The 21,800-nt window shown below is 40.8% G+C and overlaps 1 protein-coding gene across 1 annotated transcript; it reads right to left on the reverse strand.

The window, feature by feature from the left end:
- Positions 1 to 1,071: 1,071 nt before the first annotated feature.
- On the reverse strand, positions 1,072 to 19,791 carry ghrhrl (growth hormone releasing hormone receptor, like). Its single transcript, XM_041039671.1, has 13 exons — positions 19,691 to 19,791; positions 12,794 to 12,899; positions 12,578 to 12,685; positions 11,196 to 11,287; positions 7,978 to 8,081; positions 6,996 to 7,128; positions 6,658 to 6,811; positions 5,194 to 5,254; positions 4,814 to 4,883; positions 4,393 to 4,484; positions 3,403 to 3,532; positions 2,331 to 2,372; positions 1,072 to 1,463 (listed from the first exon to the last, which is right to left on the reverse strand). The coding sequence occupies exons 1-13, from the start codon at positions 19,742 to 19,744 to the stop codon at positions 1,362 to 1,364; spliced, it is 1,248 nt and encodes a 415-aa protein (XP_040895605.1). The 5' UTR covers positions 19,745 to 19,791; the 3' UTR covers positions 1,072 to 1,361.
- Between the last annotated feature and the right edge of the window lie 2,009 nt (positions 19,792 to 21,800).

Genomic DNA, 21,800 nt, shown 5'->3' on the forward strand with positions numbered 1-21,800 from the left:
TCACATCTCCACCTGGATGTGAGCAATGGATACGGTCTAACATCTAGTTACAACAGATTAGTTTAACACACAAAAACAAAAAACAAAAAACAAAAAAACAACAAATATATCCCTAAGAAAAAAGACTAATTTCACAACAGTGTTTTAAAGATTTTGTCAGATTAAGATTATTCTTGTGAAGCCCCCCCCCCAAAAAAAACAAACCTTAATGCCGTTTTTAATGAAATACAGAGCTTCTTTACTATTCAAGTTATGTACATTGTTTTTTGCCTAAAAATATTTTATCAGCACATAATGTAGCAAGACTGTATCTGGCACAATAACTTTAGCTCTCATCTGTGATTTAACATTTTTAGCTGCCAGCTGATGTTATCTTTCACGGTGAAGGCAATTGCTGAGAGCCATAATGCAGCTGAGTTAAACCTGTTATTTTACGAGGCATTAAAATGTCGCAGAAAGAGGCACAAGAAAAGCAGCCACACTCTAATGCAACGAGGGAGAAAAGTGACTAGAAAACAAGTCTGGCAGCAACTAGTTAATACATTCAGTTTAAGGCAAAGGTTTCATTTACATAAAGGAAACATCACTGTAACAAGATGATTGTTGTATTCGATATTTTGTGTTACCTTAATATGAAATAGTCCATAGTAACACATGAAAAATACAAACACTAATATGACTATCTCACATAAAGAACTCTAACACAAATTTGGTAATTATGGTCGAAGTATTTTCAGATTTCTTGTTCTTTATATTACCATGCAGTTTAAAGCAGTGCACAATATGCTACAAAGTCTATACTGTCATTAAATCATTTAAACTATCACCATAATCTTGTTTTTTTTTTCATGTTTTTCTCAGTCCTGTGCTGAATCTGAGATGGCTATATAGATGCAGAGACTTCTTTTACGTTACTGGAGTCGACGTGACAGAACACAACACGCTGCATTAGCTTTGACCTTTAACATATACAGTGAAGTGGCTTTCAGCAATGTGCCATCGAAACTCAGCAGGGTGCAGATTTTCATTCAAATCAAAAAAAGAAAAAAAAAATACACAGATGCACAAAGATTTTCATGTATTAGGCTGCACTCCACATCACCACTATGCATATGCTGCCTTGAGATGTGTGCATGTCCTGGACTCGTTCTCAATTGGAAAGTTCACATCAATTTTTTGATGGGAACAGCCATTGAAACACTGTGTTGCAGAGTGCTACTGAATGAAAACTTACAGACCTGTTTAGGATTCGATGGTGCATGGCCAGCAGCCACTGACATCGTGCATAATGTACAGCCCATTAAAGATGATCACGTACAGTTGGATCCGACAGAAAGAAGGTCAAGTCGTAACAGGATGCTCTAGAAGGGCGTGTCCATCTGGCTGCCTTTTGCAGCAGGTGACACCACCCCATAGCTCCTCTCCTGCCATCTCAGCCACTGCATGTGGACCTCTTTCTGGACCTGTCAAACACACATATACATGCACAGGAAAAAAAAACCCAAATAACTTGCTTTATTTCATATGCTTAGGCAGTGCAGCAATATAATATACTTAAAGTACTAGCTTCACATTTTGAGAAATATGCTCATTTGTTTTCTTCAGAGGAGTTAGACGAGAAAATCAAAACCACTCGTACATCTTTCCTTAATCACGACAAGTTAAACTGTTAAAATGACAATTTGCTGTTTTAACAAGGGTTGTGTGCTAAACTAGTCCATAGTAACACATTGTTGATATGTAAAACCTAATCATAAAATGACAATTTGTTCTCCTTGTAGAGATGATGTCATTTTATTTGGCAGTAAGGTATCATTTGATTTATAATTGGGATACCAGTGAAATTAACATTAGCATTAGAAATCATGAATTTGCCCTGGCATCAGAATAATATTCACTGATAAACCACAACTTTCAATTCAGTACAATAGAATATAGAGTTAGATTGAATGAATTAACCCATTTGTCTAAATGATAATTCAGTGACTTCCAAAGGTTACCCGTGCAGCTATAATGCACCAAACACATGGATTTTGAGTTTTATAGTGAATGTAAAACACAGAGTGGTGTAGCCCTCAGACTGTCTGGGGTTGGCCTCACATTAACCTTGGTGGTTACATAAGTGCTCGGGGTCCTTCTCTTACGCAATGAGGGGGAGAGAAGTGGCAGATCAATTTGCGTTTTAAGCCCTGACAACTCCAAAGCACTCACCCCTTCCTGGAATATGATCTGGGTACACAGGTTTATTATGCAACAAAGAGCCGTAAACGTTCTGTGTGATTTGTTCAATATGTTATAGTGAATGGTTGAGTGGTGTGGCTGGTACTGACCTCTTGATTCAGAAAGCAATAGAGAATTGCTACAAGGAGCCCCTGTAAGAAAGAGGATATTAATCATCAACATTTAGGACTAGTACGCGTCATTAAAAGGTTGCTCATGTGGAGACAGCTTAAATGTCAGACACTAATGAGAGCTGATAGGCTGAAGAATGGGACTTAAAAAACAGGTCAGGAAAATCTATTATGTTTCACTCACACATCCAGCAAACAAGAGCAGAATAAATAGATTTCATACTTATTTCACACCTCTCTGCCAAATTAATTTGAATTCTCTACAGGAAGGGTCATAGGAACAAAATCCAATTTGGGGAACTGGCTACCAAATCAGCTTGTGCCAGATGTGACATGAAGTGGAAGAAGCCATTTGACTTTTCTATGTCTCTGGCAGATATGAACACCATGTGCCAAGCTCCCTTCAAATCCCAGCACAGCTAAGCCCCTTTACACTAATTAACTTATCAATACATTCTTTAGTAAGCTTTTTCAAGCAACGCAGTATTAAATCTGTTTTAGCAAAGCTTGCAGCTCTACTTGAACTAATTATGCTTCTATTGGATTTGGTGGCAATTAGCAACTGTTAGCATGCTACCAGGCTAAACAAAGATGGTGATCATGGAAAACATTCCATCTGGTAAATATCAGCATGTCAGCAATGTATGTTAGCATGCTGATATTACCATTTAGTTCAAAGCACCACTGTGCCTAAGTACAGCCTTTTTACATACGTCGTCTGGAGAATTTCAAGTTGAAATTTCAGTACCTTTCCACTGAACCAATTATTTACACATTTGTAAATTAAGACTCATAAAAATTAATTTTCAATTTCAACTTTCAAATTAGGACTAGTAATGTGAAGAATGAATTTATTCAGGATAATGTCTAAATTAGATGCACTTTGATAGACTGGATTTACTCCCACGGTCACTGATCAGACAACCAATGAGGGTGCATTACAACATGCATTACCCTAAAGAGTGTGGGTGCATTTTCAGGCTGTTTGAGCACCCACAATATATGGCTGTCAGAATACTGAGTGTTTACACTGTACAGTCAATGTGTGTACCTGGAAGGATCCCATGCAGAGCTCGATACAGAGGCGCAGGTTAACACTGAAGTAGTCAGGCAGAAAATTGAAGAACATGTAGTGAGTACCAAACAAAGGGATGAGGAGGAGGGTGGACTTAGTCAGGCGTCTGTTGCACAAAAACAAAGAAACAAGATGCAGGAGATGAAGCTACCTGGGGGAGCCATTTATTGCATATCTTATCTGAATGCTGCTCTGGATAGCATCACGCTTACAGACACGCCAATCATCAAAGGCCAATCAAGAGGATACTTGTGTTTGTGTGCTTCAGTCTGAACAAAGCTTATTTGTGAGTGTAAAGGTAGTAGCAGGTGCATGAGTCAAGGTGAGGATGTTAAAATGTGAGTGCAGAAGTAAAGTTTTTTTGTGTGCATGTATAGGGGAACATTTTAATCTTGCTGGTACAATTAAGTCAAGCATCACTAAACTTTCCTTTGGTATGTCTTTTATAAGATCCAGATATGCATGATGTGCTTCAACACTTTCAGCCAATTAGTGAGCCTATTTCAATTAGGAATTCTGATAAGCCACTTGGGAAGACAAAAGGTAGACGTGGCCAGACTGCCTAGTTTGTGGTTCAGTGGTGACTCAATGAATTATACATTGCCCACATTGGTGTAGCAACACTTTTCACACAACTGGCAACTTTTCCAACATCAAAGTGTCTCCTTATCAGAGTGGAAAAGTTTCAAAGAGAGGGAAAAAGTATTTCAATCTGCCCATCAGACTAAAAAAAGCAGAAAACAGTTCAAGATAAACAAGTCACAGCTGCAACTTTGAAAATGCAAGGTGGTGTGAGGAAAAGATGAAAGCCACATTTGATAAAGCAAATTTAAAGCATTAGGCCTAATGAATGCTTACAATTGGTAATTTCTGGCTAAAATGGACCTCCTCTTTTTCAAGGTCTTCCTGTATTCAGAATTCAGTAATGACAAGGTTAAGATACTGTACCTGGATCTAAAGGATTACCTGTACTGAGAGGAGTTATTGAACTGGATCAGCCGAGGATTGAGCTTCTGTATTAGGATTCTGATGATGTTCATGAAAAGCATAAAATTGACCTGTTGATAAAAACAGCAAGAATACAAAATTAAAAAATGATGTTCAGCTTTATTGGGCTAAAGCCTTGACGGGTATTTACCAAATGTCGCTTATGACAATGTCATGGCAACAATATGGGCAGCCAGGTGTGTAACTGGCCATGACTGGAGTGAGGGCAGTTTTGGGTTTGCTATTCTAATGTACACAAAAGAAGTTTTTTCAGATCCTTTCTCAGCACCCATCAATAAAAACAAAACAAACAAACCATCTGCATAACAATTTGTAATCTACTGGGTTCATAATTAAGGGTCCATCATTTTGTTTGTTTCAGCACAATGGGGGAATTTACCGCTATAGACACAACAATTGGTCCCTTGATGATCCACCAATAGGGCGAGTCCTCGTTGATGTCCCAGCATCTGTGTGAAAAGACATTTTAAAATAGGCACTTTAATCAGTCTGTGCAAGTTCTCTTCCAGGGTGATGGACAATGAGTTCAGCTGACTGCAGGATAAAAATAACCCCCTAACAAGAAACAAATGTTGGTGAGTATGGAGGGAGTGCAAATTCTAAGTGCGTTTAAGTGCCACACTGTGGTTTTAACTGTTGCACCCCTTACTTCAGGTTGCAGTCTTGGACACTGATAAATCTGTTGCAGTATCCTGGAAATGTCTGTAAGAAATAATTGTGCTTGTGGAGAAGGAAATGGTAGAGGAACTTTATACAAACTCTGTGTCCTCAAAATACATCCTGGATCCAATCCACAGGATGATGAAGAGCACAGGTACACCTGCAGAAAACAAAATAAAGGGAGAAAAGAAAAAGTAATGTCAGTGAGATGCAATCAATACAGACTGAGCAGGTTGAATCATTATTAGAGTTACCAGTGTCCGATCCTGTTGGCTGAATGCCAACTTTTCTATCCTCTGCATTGACCTGTGCAGCAAGAACTCAAAGTAAATGCAATAATTAACAGGCTATTGTGGTGTATGTGTACAACTGTTCTTGCCTCACTACCACTGACACAGGTACATTCATTGTACTTGGCAAATGGCAGTGAGTGAGCAGCCTGATACTGTATCGCACTGACCACTTTCATTTAATTCAAGTTCTTAACAAATCATCTAGATTTATTTGGTTGTTTTTTTTTGAAGAAATATTCAACCGACGAATATAATCAACTAAAACAGGAGTGACGACCACAGGGATGTAAACTTTAATTCAGTTTGTTTGGTAATTACAGTTGATGCCACTGAGCCAGAAGAGCTTCTGGCTGTATTAAAATAATTAGCTGGGGGATGTTTGCCAATAGCCGTCTCTTTACTTGTTGTTGTCCCTAAAGACTGTTGTGAAAGTCCTTTAAAAAACAAAACTATAATAAACCTCAAATGGAAGCAAACTATCTCAACTGTCCATCTCAATACATCTCATCTCATCCTTGGAGGACAATGTATGTTCCAGTGAATTTTAGCACGTATGATAAATTTCTGAACTACATTTAAAAATACACACTATTTGGCAGTATACGAGTAACCTCGTATTACATATGAACGAATATGAACGTCATTTTATTCTTTGTAGATAGTCGAAAAAAAAAAAAACCTTCATATCTTCAACAAAAGTTTGATGGACTGGAAACTACAAATGACAGTGCAAGAAGAATAACACTCTCTAGGGATATTGATAAAAAAGACATCAATTTTCTGAGATCAAAAAAGCACCAACTCATACTGCACATAATGTACTGGCTGCATAAACAGAGTAAGCAGCACTGCAAAACTAATAAGGACTTGACTACATTCACAAACTTCAAACATTCTGCACAGAAAACATGTTATACATGTTGATTTTAGCATGTCAAAAATGGTCAGATCATTTTTATAACCCACCTTGATCCAACATACATTGGATACAGAGATGAAAACTCAAGTATCTGTAAAATACAAATGATCTATTTTTTTAAGGCCCCTTACTTTATAATCTTTGCATCTACTACATACTACTGTTTGAGTACAGAATAAAAATGGTGCAACAAATGGTGGTCAGTATGAAGGGAGTGTTCTATGGCATGCTACATATAGCAGCGTGCCATAGAACCACTATACTTGGCAGAAATTTATAAGACCTTTTCAAAATTTAGTCTGCTGATCAGCATAACAAAAGTTGGGGAAACTGCACGTCAAGGTTACTCACCCCATCCCAGCAGGCTGAGACCCCACAGGCATCGGCGGCTGTGATAGAAGGAGGAGAGTAGCAGGGAATTGAGGTAGAGCGCCTCCACCAGGAGCCAGAAAAAATTTGCCATTACACAGTAGTGACAGAAGACCACAGAGGCCTTACAGGCAAACTGACAGAAACAAACAGGAAGGAAAAGGACCAAAAACGAGTTGTAAGAAGGGATTAGTATGAAAAAGGAGACATGCAAGCAATACATGATGAGGGCTGTGCGTAACTATGAGAACAAGGATATCGGCACAGATTATTTTCTTAATACAGCTGAGAACCTCTTGTCCTCAACGTCATTATCTTACTGTGGAAAGGGTGCAGTGGTTGATGTCGTCACTTGAGAACAAAGTAGTATCCTTTATGAACACCGCCACAGCTTTCAGGATAAATGTAATGAACAGCTGGGTGTGAATGAAGTTCCTGGCACATCGCAACCTCCTGTTGAAAAAATAGGCAAAGTTATGTCAGTTTTCAGTCAAAAATGGTGAAGGGAAAAAAATGCAGAAGGGAAACAAAACCAAGTGAATAAAATCATTAAAAAAGAACAAAAAAAATACATGGAAGTGATGGACCTGTCCAGGGTGTACCCCTCCTCTCAACCAGTGTCAGCTGGGATTGGCTCCAACCACCCCGCGACCCTCACAGGATAAGCGGTATAGCTAATGGATGGATGAATGAATGGAAGTGATGTTGCTGTGGTATCATTTCAAAGCGATTTCAGAGTGAAAAACATTTTCTGCATGCTCCTGTTTCTGTTAATCCAGTGAACCAAAGCGCTGGGCGGGCGAGTGTGAGGAGACCCTTGAGTGGACTATAGGACCTGCTAGATCCACACCATGTCAAAGAGCACCAGACTCCAAGAAGGACAATATTGGAGGTGAGGGGTACAACCAACAGAGAAAGGAGCAGCATGCAAGAGATTATGAGATGGAAAATGATGGTAATTTGTTTTTTTTTTTGTTTTTTTTTTGCATCATAAGACTATCACAGCTTTTTTCATGACAGTTTGGGGTATTTTGAGTCAATGGCTCTGAAATAATAGTATAATACAGTAAATAGTTAATACGGTTATCAGCTTAGATGATGAGTTAGACGAAAAGACTGACACCACTATTGTGTCTGCATGCTAAGTATTAAGCCAAGAACTTATATAACTCCCCATAAAACCACAGTTTGGCGGTTTTAGATTTCTCTATATGTGAGTGAAAATTTATATATACTGATGGAAAATGGATTCAAACCCTGCCTGTGACAATGTGAACTTATTTTAACATAATCTGTTCCTACCTGAATAGCAACAGGATCAACACAGCAACAACCAGCACCACCAGAGAAATGCTGTAGCCGATGGTGTATATCAGCTTCACAGTGGCAAAGTATGACTCCTCGGTCTAAAAGCAAGATGAGAAAGAAGATTTTGAATGAAAGGTCGTTATACTCGAATATCAAAGCTTTTCAAAATGCTGTCAGGCTTCAAAATGAATGTAATGTCTCAAAATGAGACCAAATTGCAGACTAGCTTGAGACTCAGCTGTATTGAAGAGATGACTGCAGCGTAAAAGCTTTTTCCATATTTAGAGGCTGTGCCTAATGGCAATAAGACTGGACTAAGGAGACAACTGGATCAACTCAAAAAAAGTACATGAAAAAGCTACTTAAATACAGTAACATCAGAAGGTGTAATTAGTGGATTTCCACCCATGCTTGTGTAAAACTTAAAAGATCATTTCAACTGCTGCTCTATATAGCACCAAAAGTGGTTTTCTCATTATTATCCACCAAAAACTGTGCTCAGTACAGTTACGCACCATTCTCTCTTTGTGAAACAAGATAATTTCAGCTATTACCTGATGGGTGACATTTGATTCACTTACTGCCCTGCAAAAGTATTTTCACATGATGTACATGAATGTCTGAATAGATTTTCTTCTCTACTCTTAAGAGGCAGTGAGCCAGTGAGCCAATCTGAATCTCAACAAGCCAGAAAAAAATTGCAGCATTTCATTATAATCTGACAAACTTCACTAAAAATTCTGACAAAGACCTCTTGAAACATGGTACATTTTTCCGTTCTAATTTAGCTTGTTTGGTGTGTCGATTTCTGAAGCTGAAACAGGGCATGTTCCCTTTTTCTCTTGGCTGTCTCCTTGTTCCTGCAGCTTCTCCTCCTGTTTTGTTATGCTAAGACTAGGGATCAGGCCAGGACCCAAAAGCAATAACTAGGAGTAACTTAGTCTTTTAATGAACCAAAAATCACTGGAAGTGTCCAGGGCCAGGGAACAAAAGTCAAACAACCAAAAATCATCCAAGCAGGAGAAAAATACTCAGAGACCAAACAAAAATACAAAATGTTCTTACTTGCAAACAGAGGAAACCAAGGTAAGTCCATGAGGTGGGGAAAAAAAATGCAAGACACAGGTACAGGAACAATCACGGGGAAGACACACACTCAGGCAAGGAAACAGACTCAGGCATGGAACACAGACTAACCAACCAGAACACAGGCAAATAACGAGACTCAAATACACCAGGCAATGGGCAACAGGTGAAACCAATTAGGGCGGGGCAGACAATCACAAAAGGAGGGAAACAAGACAAAGACAGGAAGTAGAACAAGACAAGATACACAAGGGCCATGATTTCAAAATAAAACAGGAACAGGGAACAAAACTTAAACTAAACAAAAATCTGAAAAGGTCCAAATGTCCACAAAAGAGATCCAAACAAAACAAAAGAGTTCAAAGAACAGCCCCCTTAGGGGCTAGTCATGACAGTACACCCCCCCCCCCCCCCCCCCCCCCCCCAAAGGGCCGGATTCCAGACGGCCCACAGTCAGACCTGATACACTACACAGGGAGGGTGGAGGGGGTCTGGAGGGGGTCTGGAGGGGGTCTGGAGGGGGTCTGGAGGGGGTCTGGAGGAGGGAGACAGGGGCCAGCAATTAGATAGCTGGGGAGGGAGGTGGGAGACCTCAGGTAGACGACCTGGAGGTTGAATCAGGGCAGAACAGGAATCCCCAGGTGGAGGCGCTTGGGAGGCCAACCAGAGGCGCGGAGCAGCTCAGATGGCCAACCTGTAGGGCGACGGCGGCGACGGCGGCGAAGACGAGCCACCACTGGAGGTGAAGCTGGAGGATGACAACGGCGAAGATGAATTTCCACCAGAGATGAGGGAGCAGGTGTCGACCGGACCGCAGACTGGAGTCGTTGAGCTGGCGTCGGCCGGGCCGCCAACTGCAGACGTGGAGAAGGCGTCGGCCGGACCGCAGACCGGGGACGTGGAGCTGGTGTCAGCTGGGCCGCCGACTGGAAACGTGGAGCAGGTTTCGAGGAGCAGATGTCGGCCGGACCACCGACTGGAGACGAGGGGGAGATGTCGGCCAGGCCGCCGTCCGGAGACGAAGAGCAGGTGACGGCCGGACTGCTGACAGGAAACGAAGAGTAGATGTCGGCCGGACTGCCGACTGGAAGCGAGGCGCTGGTGTTGGCCGGACCGCCGACTGGAAACGTGAAGCAGGTGTCAGTCGGGCCGCCGACTGGAGACGTGGCTGGGATCCCCGATGCAGGGACAGGGGAGAGTGGCTGGAGGCTAGTTGGCCAGAGGCTAGCTGACTGGGAGGCTGGCCGGGGAATTATATTACTCCCGAAGTGCTTGATCAGTTTGCTTTTAAAACCTTGGGTGTCAACCAGAGCTGGATCCGATACGAACACCCCCAACGGTACAGCTAGCTTTGGATACATCTCCACAAGCCAGGGTTTTTCTAAAACGAGTGTTCTGAGTAATTCCCGGACTAATTCTTTCTCCCAGTAGTTTGTGGCCTGCTCCTGAAGCTCAAGCAGTCTACCCAGATGAAGTAAGACCTCGGAAAGCTCTTTGCTGACAGTTTCCATATCTGCATATATATCCATATCCAGGGAACAAAAGTCAAACAACCAAAAATCATCCATGCAGGAGAAAAAATACTCAGAGACCAAACGAAAATACAAAATGTTCTTACTTGCAAACAGAGGAAACCAAAGTAAGTCCATGAGGTGGGGAAAAAAATGCAAGACACAGGTACAGGAACGATCACGGGGAAGACACACACTCAGGCAAGGAAACTGACTCGGGCATGGAACACAGACGAACCAACCAGAACACAGGCAAATAACAAGACTTAAATACACCAGGCAATGGGCAACAGGTGAAACCAATTAGGGCGGGGCAGACAATCACAAATGGAGGGAAACAAGACAAAGACAGGAAGTAGAACAAGACAAGATACACAAGGGCCATGATTTCAAAATAAAACAGAATCAGGGAACAAAACTTAACAAACTAAACAAGAATCTGAAAAGGTCCAAATGTCCACAAAAGAGATCCAAACAAAAGAGTTCAAAGAACAGCCCCCTTAGGGGCTAGTCATGACATGTTTCTAATTTTCTCCCTGACCTCTATAATCTCAGTCTGGAGTCTTTGATTCCCCAGGCTGACCTCTGTATCAGCCATGCCCCAGCAACTCTCACCTCAGGAATTTCATCATCCACACTGCAGGCAATGTGGTACGGTGGAAAGGGCCTGGACCAACCTCCAGCGGTACAGTTGCGGCTCACTGAACCTGAGGCGAGAGGTGAACAGATCAAGAATTCAACTCAGCTTCAGATTAGAGTCACCACAGAGAGTCAGAGGATGGACTGACACAAAGCTTTATATCGTGGTCTCCAGAGGATTAATCCCCCTGGGTTTGGAGATCCTCTGATTTTTCCTCTAGAGCAGGGGTCGGCAACCTTAAATACTCAAAGAGCCATTTGGACGGTCTCCCACAAGAAGAGAAAAAGCCACAAAACCCCTTTGACATCTAAAATGAGGATAACACTGTATATATCGATTTTTGTTTGTTTTTGTTTTTTTTACCTGTATGCTATGTATAAAAAAAAAACTAGTGTGTTGCATTTATGAAATCAATAAACTGCTACACGAAATTTTATTTCTGTATATAACAAAAACATTTTGAACACCGAACAAAAGACGCTTGGTTGATGCTAACTTTCAAATAAAAATACTCAGTGTCTATTTGAGACCTCCTCATATTTATGAAATAAAAATCTAAACTTAAATTATCCACCTGCAGCGAACCAAAAAATGCAGTCTGCTTTCTGTGTTCCGCCATCACTTTATCACGTGCACTGGAGCATGCAGTCACCTGTCAACCTGAAAATGTTGCCGCCGGATGTTGCACATCGGCGGCTGTGACGCCATATTGTGAGCGACAAAAAATTAAAAAACGTTTTATTTTAATGTTACAAGATCACCGTAATCTTCAAATCAAATTTAGAATTACATTAAAAACAAACGAACTAAAACAAAAATACATTTAAATTAAGTACTAGACACATTCATGTTCACTCAAGACGAATTTCAATGACATTGGTAATCCTTTAATTTTTCATTGATCATCAAACTACAATTGTAGTTAGTCCAGTACCTTTGTTTATGACTCAATACTTGCAAAACTAGTAACACTGTCAGCTGTACTTTGTTTTTAATGGTAGTAAGAATAGGTTGGCATGCTAAATTAGGATACTGATATTGAAAGCATCATTACAATTTTCTGACTTCTAAATAGTGTTCACGTCATCATCCAAGTTGTAATTATGACTGAAAAAGACTTTTTTTAAAGCTCAGATATATCCAACATGGATGCCTAATGTCAAAACAAATGAGTAAATGAATGACTAAATGAATAAATAAATAAATTAACACATCAGGATCAAAAACACCCTTTGCTTCAATTAGAATATCAATTTAACTTAATTTTGCTTCACTAGTGAACATGCTGCTCTCATCATTATCTCAGCCTGAAACCCCCCCGTCACCTTCCACTTTCATCATGTGATCCTTTAGTCACCTGTGTTGTTTTTGAAGAGCGAGAAGACTGCAGGACAGCCTCTTTGGACCGTTTCTCCAATGACAGCATGAGGCCAGCAGACAACTGCATCCCAGAATGGCTGACAACCTTTTCGAGGGAGGTTTAAGAGGAGAAAGAAGGTTTAAGATAAGTATTATTGTCTGCCCATCTGACCACAGCGAGTTTTTCAGGGTGATTTTGAAATGGAAAACACACCTTCATGGCTTCTGTTGTCCTGCGCTGCAATGTACTGAAGGCAGTGATGCTCCTCTTTCTCCAGCTGAAATATGTACTCACATTCAGGATGCAGACTCGATAAGGCCTAGAGGTAGGAAAGAAGGAAGGAAGGAGGATTAGAAGGAAGGGATGCTCTATTAGATATATACAGACATTTAGGCAGAGGATTTGGTGGCCACTCACTCTGTAATTACATGGCAGGGCATTTCATCTGTGTGAAAAAAATGCATGTCAGTTTATAAAGGACAGTGAGTCTTTAGCCGGCAATGCTTTCCCACTAAACCACTGACCTTTTGGCGAAATGCACCTATTTCTGTTGGTGGCATTAAGAGAAACAATCTCTCACTATAGTGCACAGAGAGTGGAACCTCGGAAAATTCATTAAATGAGTTTGTCCCTAAGGACAGAGATGATTGTCTCAACTCTGCACTCCATCCATTTAGTGACGCTCAGACATTCTTGTGTTTGTCTGCCCCTGTTCATCCCTCCATTTCCCGATGTCAAACATAAACAGAGTAACTGGATTTGCATTTGACTTTGGCCTGACATTTATCTCAGACTAAAACAAATAAGAACATCTTGTTTCAGAGAAAGAAAGAGTTGACGTAAGGCAGATGTTTGAGGGTAACATGGGGAGAGCGTGGATGGAGGAAATACAGCAAAGAGGACTGGAGTATCATTACTGTGTGGTAATTATCCTTTTGGCTGTACCTTGTTATAAGGGCATATCTATCTTCTGTGAAAATGTATGAACATTCATGTATTGTAGTAGGCATGTGTTAATTAGACTGAAGTGTCTTTGAACATCACAGCTAATACACCGGATGTTGTTGTTGGCAATGAGAGCTGTGGAGAAGATAGTTTTGAAAGAGGGTTGTGTTTTGATCATAGCGTGCATTCCTTACTAACGTTTCAAAGCACGGTGTGAAAATGAATATAGAAGGCTTGTGTTTGGCAGAATGTGTAGTGTCCATTGGTAGCGAGGGACTTCTAGATGACAGGAATGCTGAGGTAAAGGGTCAAAGTGGCAAGACAGGTGAGCACTGAGTTCAAAGTATCCACTGCTGCTTTGTAGTCTGGTGTTAGACTCTCAGGTCAGCTTCATACAGTCCATATTTATTACCTTTTCCTGTTACAGCCATTTCAATCTGCAAATGAACCCAAGTATCAAATCAAAATTATGCTGCCTTCAGATGCCAAGTGGAACTGTGAGTTCTCAAGTATAGCAAGACTAGGTCAAAATCTAGGATATAGCTGGTCCATGTGCCGCAAATGTGCAGAATTGAGTTTGTTTTGAGAACGCAACAGCCAGTGGGAAGACTCGGCCAGCCGACCAGTGGTGTAACTTCATCACTCACTTAATTGATAAGACATTCGCCTTTTTGGCCGGCTCAGTTGTTGAAGTCCAGCCAAGAATCAAAGTGGTGAAAGTGGTGTATTTGATTCTTATAATGTTTTGACGTAAATTTACCACTAAAAATATAAAATCACAATTTATTAAGTAACTATTTCATAAAATGGGTTTTTATCTCTGCACCTATTAAGACAGCTGGTGGTGAGTGCAGTATCTTGTTTGGATGGGATGCAAGACTGTGGGTTAAACTAAAGTGTCTTTTTTTGTTGTTGTACTTTCTGCTGCCAGTGAACTTAAGTGGTCTGAATCTAAAGGTCAGAGCAGCAGGCTGGGTCTTGTTTTGTTAACTTTGACAACATGCCACAACATTGTGTTCCCTGATGAAAGGTCTTGAATGATATTTTCTGTGGAGAATCTCTCTTAATTTACCTACATTTTGACATCATATAACTACCTTTTGATCTTCTTATGCATTTATTTTCTAATTATGCTGGCATGTTGGAAAAGATTCATTCAGGTTGTTATTGTAAGATGAAGAATTTGCAATAAATAAGAAAAGAAAAACACCTAAAGAAAATGTCACAGATAGAAAAAACAGTGAGTTTTGTTTCCATGTAAACATAAGCTATTTCTCTGTATGGATCTTGGATACATCATTGTCTAGTGAGGGAAGTGAAGAAGTATGAGGCACACTGTAATGCCAGCATGAATGAGAGCAGTGCATGTGTGTGTGTGTGTGTGTGTGTTAAAAAGAATCAGAGAAGAGTACATACAGGAAAAAGGAAGACCAAAGTAGAAAAAAGGAGACAAATGAGGTACTTATAAGCAGACATGTGATCATGACACCCCTCCATTTCCAAAATTACTCAAAATTTTGAGAATGTTTTTGCATTTTGTTTTGTGCTATTTTGAGGCTCTTATCTGCACCTTTGGTCTTAGAAGATGCACTTTCAGTAAAACAAAAACAGGACACCACAACAGGTTGCAGTCACAGTCTTAATGAAGTCATCTGTGTTACTGGTAGGCATACTGCGCAGAATTTCGTCCTTGTTTCAGCTCAATTCCATCTCATTTCAAAAGACCAGAGGGAAAGAAAGTTTCTTTGCGACAAGATGCAACCAAACTGTTAATGAAACGAAGCTTCAGAAGCTCAATTCCTCTGGGACCACAAACGCTCCCTCTGGAGAACGCTGATTTTCCCCATTCGCCACCTTTCCAAGTGTCATCCAATAGGACGAACTGGCTGTGTGCTATAAACATTTCCATTAAAAAGATCTGAGTTTCTCTGAGGGGAAAACAGCAACATCTGCACCCGAACAAACCCACCTGAAGCCATTTCATGAAATTACATGACTGAGCATTTCCTTGCATAGACATAGCTTTTCATTATCATAATGCAATGCGTTGTTGATTTGAACTGAGTGAGGGTATGATGCTATTGGAAAACATGCTGTAATTCAAACGCAGATTTGTGCTCTGCTATTTTCTTTTACTGTACTTTTATGATTAGAAGCTGATTTATCGGATTCTTTATCATAAAAACAGGGATACACATTTAGATTTAAACAAATGAATTTCTTTGAACACACACTGAAAAATATCCCCATTAAGTGTCAGTTTTATATATAGATAAGAAAAAAGAGCCTGCCTTTGAAATTAAAAGTCAGACTGTTTAAAGGACATAATACAATGAGTCCAATCTGGAATAATGTAACTTAAAATTCATTTGAAAATCGAGAGCCATACTGAAACTGGTTCAAATGGAAACTCTTCATTTCTGTTTCTCCAACGCAACCATTCACCTTAGCCCTTTCTCCTCATTTTGTGTCTTACCTGTCAACATGTTCACCATTTCTTTCTCTCTGTGTCTCACACACACACACACACACACACACACACACACACACACACACAAGATAATGAGATTCTGAGAAAAAAGCCAAAGCTTGTGTTTGTGCAGAATAACAAACCACTTTAGTAACTATGACAAAAACACCTACAGAATAAACACAATACAGAAAACTAGTTGGAACTGAACGCAATTCTCCTGACAGTTGTTGGACAGAAATACCCCCCGTCCCATTTTCTTTAAGTAAGTAGGAACAAATGTGCAAGCTCTTAGCAGCATCTCTCCCTCCATCAATGAATGGGTGTGCTGGAAGTAACCTGTGCAAATTGCTACTAGTCCTCTTTGTTCCTAATGCAATGCTAATAATCTAATGAGAGGTGTTATTGTGCAGTTTACCTAAGAATTACTGCTCCTCCGTTCAAAGGTGGAAGAGGGACGGGTGTAAAAAATTGTTTACTATACCTCCTACAGGGAAACTGAACGCAGACAATCCAAGTTTGCAGTAAGTGTGCTCCAAGGTGGGGCATGTATGCAGATACAGTGGTATATTATTTTCTGCTAAACTGTGTGGTTACAATTCATTTGTTGAGCTATGAATTACCAGAGAATTAGGGCACTTTTATTAAGAGCGTAAAGATATAACAGAAAGCTCACTAGACAAGGACATCAGCAAAATCAGACACTGTATGTCAGATGGGGGTCATGTACCGCACATGGCTTTCCCTGTTTATATGCAAAGGGGATGCTGTGAAGACATTTTATTTTACATAAGAATGGCATGAGGTTGAGAGGATGTGAGCAAGGCTGTGAATGGCAGTGGGGGTGAGGTAAGAAGAGAGAGCCAAGACTTGGTGGTTACGAGCCCCAAGGGCGCATGATGTGCTCATGCATTTCAGCTGCAAGATGAGGGGATAAAGACACTATGTTGCATTTAAGAGACAGAAAAACAGATGGAGACGTGGAAATATAAAGATGTTTTGGGGCGTGGTGGGGTGCCGCATGGTAAGTCTGGATAATATGAGCCATGAAACTAAATGCCCAGCCAAAGCCCCCTTCACACTGCCAGGGTAGCGTGCAGTATGCTGTAAAAATGTTCTCTGAGAGGTGAAGCCCATTATCCACTAACTACCCAAAAAGGGGCCATCGGATTGGGCTCACTTTGCAGATGTTGCCTTCTATTTTCAACAACGAATGAGGTGCACTTTCACGCTACAGCCACGGTACTCTGGCACAGTATAAAAATATAAAACATGTTGAGTCAGTCGGAAAGAGAGCACAAACACAGTTAGTCTCTGAAGTTCAGATATTGAAGAAACTGTTTGATATTTTGGGAAATGCGCTTATTTGCTTTCCTAGCTGAGGGATGAGAACTTTGACAGAACTTTCATAACTGGATGCCACAAATGAAGCTGGAGCCAGAGGATGTTAGCTTAGCTTAACATAAAGACTGAAAAGAAGGGGAAACAACTAGCCTAGCGCAGACTAAAAATCTGCCTACCGGGTCACCATTTGCATGTTTAATTTGGCACAGGTTTTAACACCCTTTCTGACGCAACCTGCGTTTGGGGGAGCCGGGGATCAAACCATATATCTCTATTTAATATGTTAAGAAAAATAGGAAGTGCAAATAGGATAAATTGTGGTTTTATTGTGGGGTTTATGTGTTTGCAAGATGTTTTCAGTTAACCAGCTGCTGGACATAAGTTTATTTACAGACGGGTACAGACATGAGAGCAGTACCAATCCTCTTATCTAGCTTAACTCTTGGAATGGAAGTGAAGTGTGTTTCCTAAAATGTCAAACTTTAAGTTAGTAAGTTATACAACTGTATAAAAACAGAATTAAGCAGTCAATCTGCTGACTTCCTGCAGAATGTATTTAGTTTATGCAAGTTAGATGCATATTTGGACATTTCTAAGCCAAAAAGATTATTATTTTCCTTTTTTTTTGTTTTCCTTTCTTTTTTGTTTTTTTCTCTCAGGTTGGACATTCAGTGGACTAGGGACTTGCCATATACTATTAGTCTTGTTTGCAGAGATTAGAGCTTTCTTTCGAAATGTGTAGTGTGTTTTATGGACCCCGGTAGTTCATTATAATTCTCTGCAGTCCTGAGCAGTGAAAGAGAATAGAATGAAGTGGAACACGGTGATGAGTGTCTGCCCTGTTCCCATTCTCTCTCTGCCACGCTGATCATCATACCACCCGTTTGCTTGCTTCTCATATTTCTATTCCATTATGGAAATTAGCAAGGTGGCCATGTAATAATAGACTTATAAAGCTGATGATTAAAAAAAGAGCTGCTGTGAGTGTCAGCGTGTGAATGCGCATACATGTGTACTGTTTATTGCCTATCTTGCTTCTTCACAGTTGATTAGCAAAAACAAATTGTACAAACTAGACTGTAAATAGAGTGGTAATATCAGCAAAGATATTCCATTTTATTTAAATAGCTTTTCACTCTTTTGATAAAGCTTGTGTGTACAGAGGTTGAAATTTCATGGTATTACAGTAAATAAATCTAATATCTCCTATGCTGATTCCTCATAGCTTTTGCATGAACACTTTTACATCCTTACTACTTACACACACACACACACACTGACACACCCATCTCTAAAATGTATATAACTGAGTACAAGACCAAAAAAACAACAGCAAGTTACCTGTAATATAAACAGTACATTAGGGCTTATTATATGTCAATCTGCAGGCCACTTGGTCTATAAAATGCCAGGGAATTGAGAAAGTGTCCGTCACAGATTCCCAGAGCCAGAGGTGAGCAATTCAAAAGTGCTGTTGCGTCAGATCATCAGTCCAAAACCCAAAGTTTTACTCTGTTTTTATAAAAGACATAAGGAACAGCACATATTCACACCTGGAACCAGTATGGAAGCTGGAACCAGCGAATTTTTGGCATTTTAGCCACATATGTTAATGCATGTTTATTTACATATACTTACAACCTACAGGCACATACTGTATAAACAGTACACACAGGCACAAAAACACACACACACCCTTTCATGTCCTTTTGCGCACACACACACATAGATATACACAACCTGTCCCTTTATCCAATGTAAATCTGCTCCAAACTGATTTTGATTTAATGTGAAAGATGTTAAATCTTTACACACGTTAAAGCCATGATCACTCATGCAAAGGACACTGAGCATACTGCTGTGTTTTTCTTCAAAAATCATCTGATGGGGCTGCACTGCTGAACATTTACAGTAACACACACTCAGTTCACACACTTATTGACATTCATTCAGTGCGTGCATGAGACATTTCTGTCTTCGGAAAGTGATCAGGGTGTTGATACTACTCTCCTGCGGCGTCTTTTACGATGCAACGTATTAATGGTAAGAGTTACTTTGGATCGCTGTGAACTGCTGCATATCAGACGCCTGCAGACTCATGAATAAAACAGGCAAGAGAAAGAGGTGAAGATGACATGGAATCTATCTGTTTAGTGCATTTCATTGTTTTTCGTGCTTCAGTAAAATTTGTACGAAAAGGTGGTAATTATCTCATTAACAGTTGCCGCAGTTCAGTTTTTATGGGCAAAACATCTCATTTCTTGCAAAAGAGAGCTGCAAGTTTTAAGCGTGGAAACGATTATACTACTTTTACCCCCCACACACAAATGAAGTAAAAGTAAATCACTCACAGTTTGAGCCAAACACAGAGTGAGAAAGATCCCTCTGATGTGGAGACGGGACATGTTGACGGCTCAGTATCCACCGATCCCTCTAGCGTGGCGCTTTCTTTAGTGAAACTGCAGCGCGCTCCGGCAGGACGGGATGCTGAGCCCATCTCTCTCTCTCTCTCTCTCTCTCTCTCTCTCTCTCTCTCTCTCTCTCTCTCTCTCTCACTCACTCTCCTTCTCTCTCCAGGTGTAATTAAAACATCATATCAAGTGCAAGAGTTACAATATAGGAATTCCTGTTTGATTTCAGAATAAAAGTCGCGCACCCAAGCTCCCAGTAAGAAATGGTTGTACATTAATTATTTTTCGCATATATATCAACAGCTATGCAAAGAATTGCCACTAAGACTGCGACAGGGAGATTAAATTCAAATTAACGAAGTGATGCACACCTGTGAAGAGACACATCCATAGACTGTATAAGACATGGACGTAACACCCGTGACGTCACCCATTGGTTTCGGGGAGTCGGTTTTGTGACCAAACCATGGGCATTAGAGCTGCGCCATCTTGGATTTTAGTGGGAGTGTACTTTCCATATTTGGCGAAGAGGCGATTACTCTACGGGTCGGCCGCGGTCAGCCTGCCGAGAACTCGGCCACGTAGCTCGGAGCAACAGAGCTAGCCTAAGGCTAATCAGCTAGGCTAACAAGCTAAGCGGCAGCTACGCAGCCTCCACCCACTATCCACTTACAGTTACAGCAGCCGCTTACTGACGGAGCTGCTCTGTCCATGCAATGTCGGACTTTTTAAACAGAAAAACGAGACGAAATAAATTTGTAACCTGGTACTCCGGCAATAAACGGACTCTGGCAGCACGGAACACACCGCAGCAGCGTTCCTAACATTATCCGCTCAGATCCTCTATCTGTATCAGCAGCGAACATAAATCGGCAATTAAGTCATAAGCCAGCGGCAAAATATGCCGGTACTAATTAGTGCAAACATCCAGGTAAAATAGTGAGAAATTTACTTACCGAAAAAACTGCAACACAGACTCCTTAGACGGTCGATTAGTACAGTCTACACTACAACAAGCCATATTGTCACAAAAACCTATCCGAACATTGGCAAACCAACACGGACACTGCAGCCCCTGTCAGCCGCTGAAGGTAGCCGGAGGCTTCTGGATGTAGCCGCCTAGCCCAGCCGATGCTTTAGCAAAGAGCTAACTGCCAGTGCCTGTCTATGGGCTGTCACTCAACGTAACCACACCCCAATTTATTCAGCCTAAATAACACTAAGACGGTTGTGGTACAAAAAAATTCACCCCCCTCACAGTGTTCACGGAGGTGGAAACTATCAATAGAGACCAAATACAAAAAATGTACCAGGCTGTAAATATGTTTCTTTAGGCTGTAAAGTTGGCTATTTTAACATGGGGGTCAATGGAGAATTGCTCACTTCTGGAGCCAGCACCCAGCCGCAGCCGAGAAACTGCAGCTTCTTGAACGCGGAAGTGATCCTCACTGCTGAAACCTACAACTCCCCCCTTGGACACATCTCACTTTTATTTTGAAGGCAAAAGTCAGTTTCTAGTTTAGCCTGCAAGCTTTACAGCTGAGCCGGGGGGATTTGCGCCACCGCCAGTGGTTTTAGGGTTAAAATCTTCCGGCTCAGAAATGAGCTGGACTGTGTCGCCAAACACAAACACGAAATTTGATCATATGTTTAGTGGAAATTTGAGGCCAGGGTTCCACACGCTCACGCACAGGATGGAGAAATAGGTACTGGGTACATGGAGTTTTACAGTCCAAAACTCAAAGATAAACACCAAATCTCCACCTTAGATACGCTGGGACAATCAATTATTTGGCATTTTTGCTAGAAAATGTAATTGATTTTCCAAATGCCTGCAGATTAATTTTCTGTTGGTTGACTAATCAGTTAATCAACTAATTGTTTCACTTAATGTCCAATAATGTTACCCACACAGTTGATATACAGAGGCCCAAGAATGGTCTGATCTGCCAGTATTTATATGTCTCTCCATGGTCTTATTTTGTCAGATTAGCTAGGTGAGTAAATGTCTGTTCTGTTACCAGTGTTTCGTTTTTTGTTTTTTTGTTTG

This window comes from Toxotes jaculatrix, chromosome 6, assembly GCF_017976425.1.
Source record: "Toxotes jaculatrix isolate fToxJac2 chromosome 6, fToxJac2.pri, whole genome shotgun sequence".
Lineage (NCBI taxonomy): Eukaryota > Metazoa > Chordata > Actinopteri > Toxotidae > Toxotes > Toxotes jaculatrix.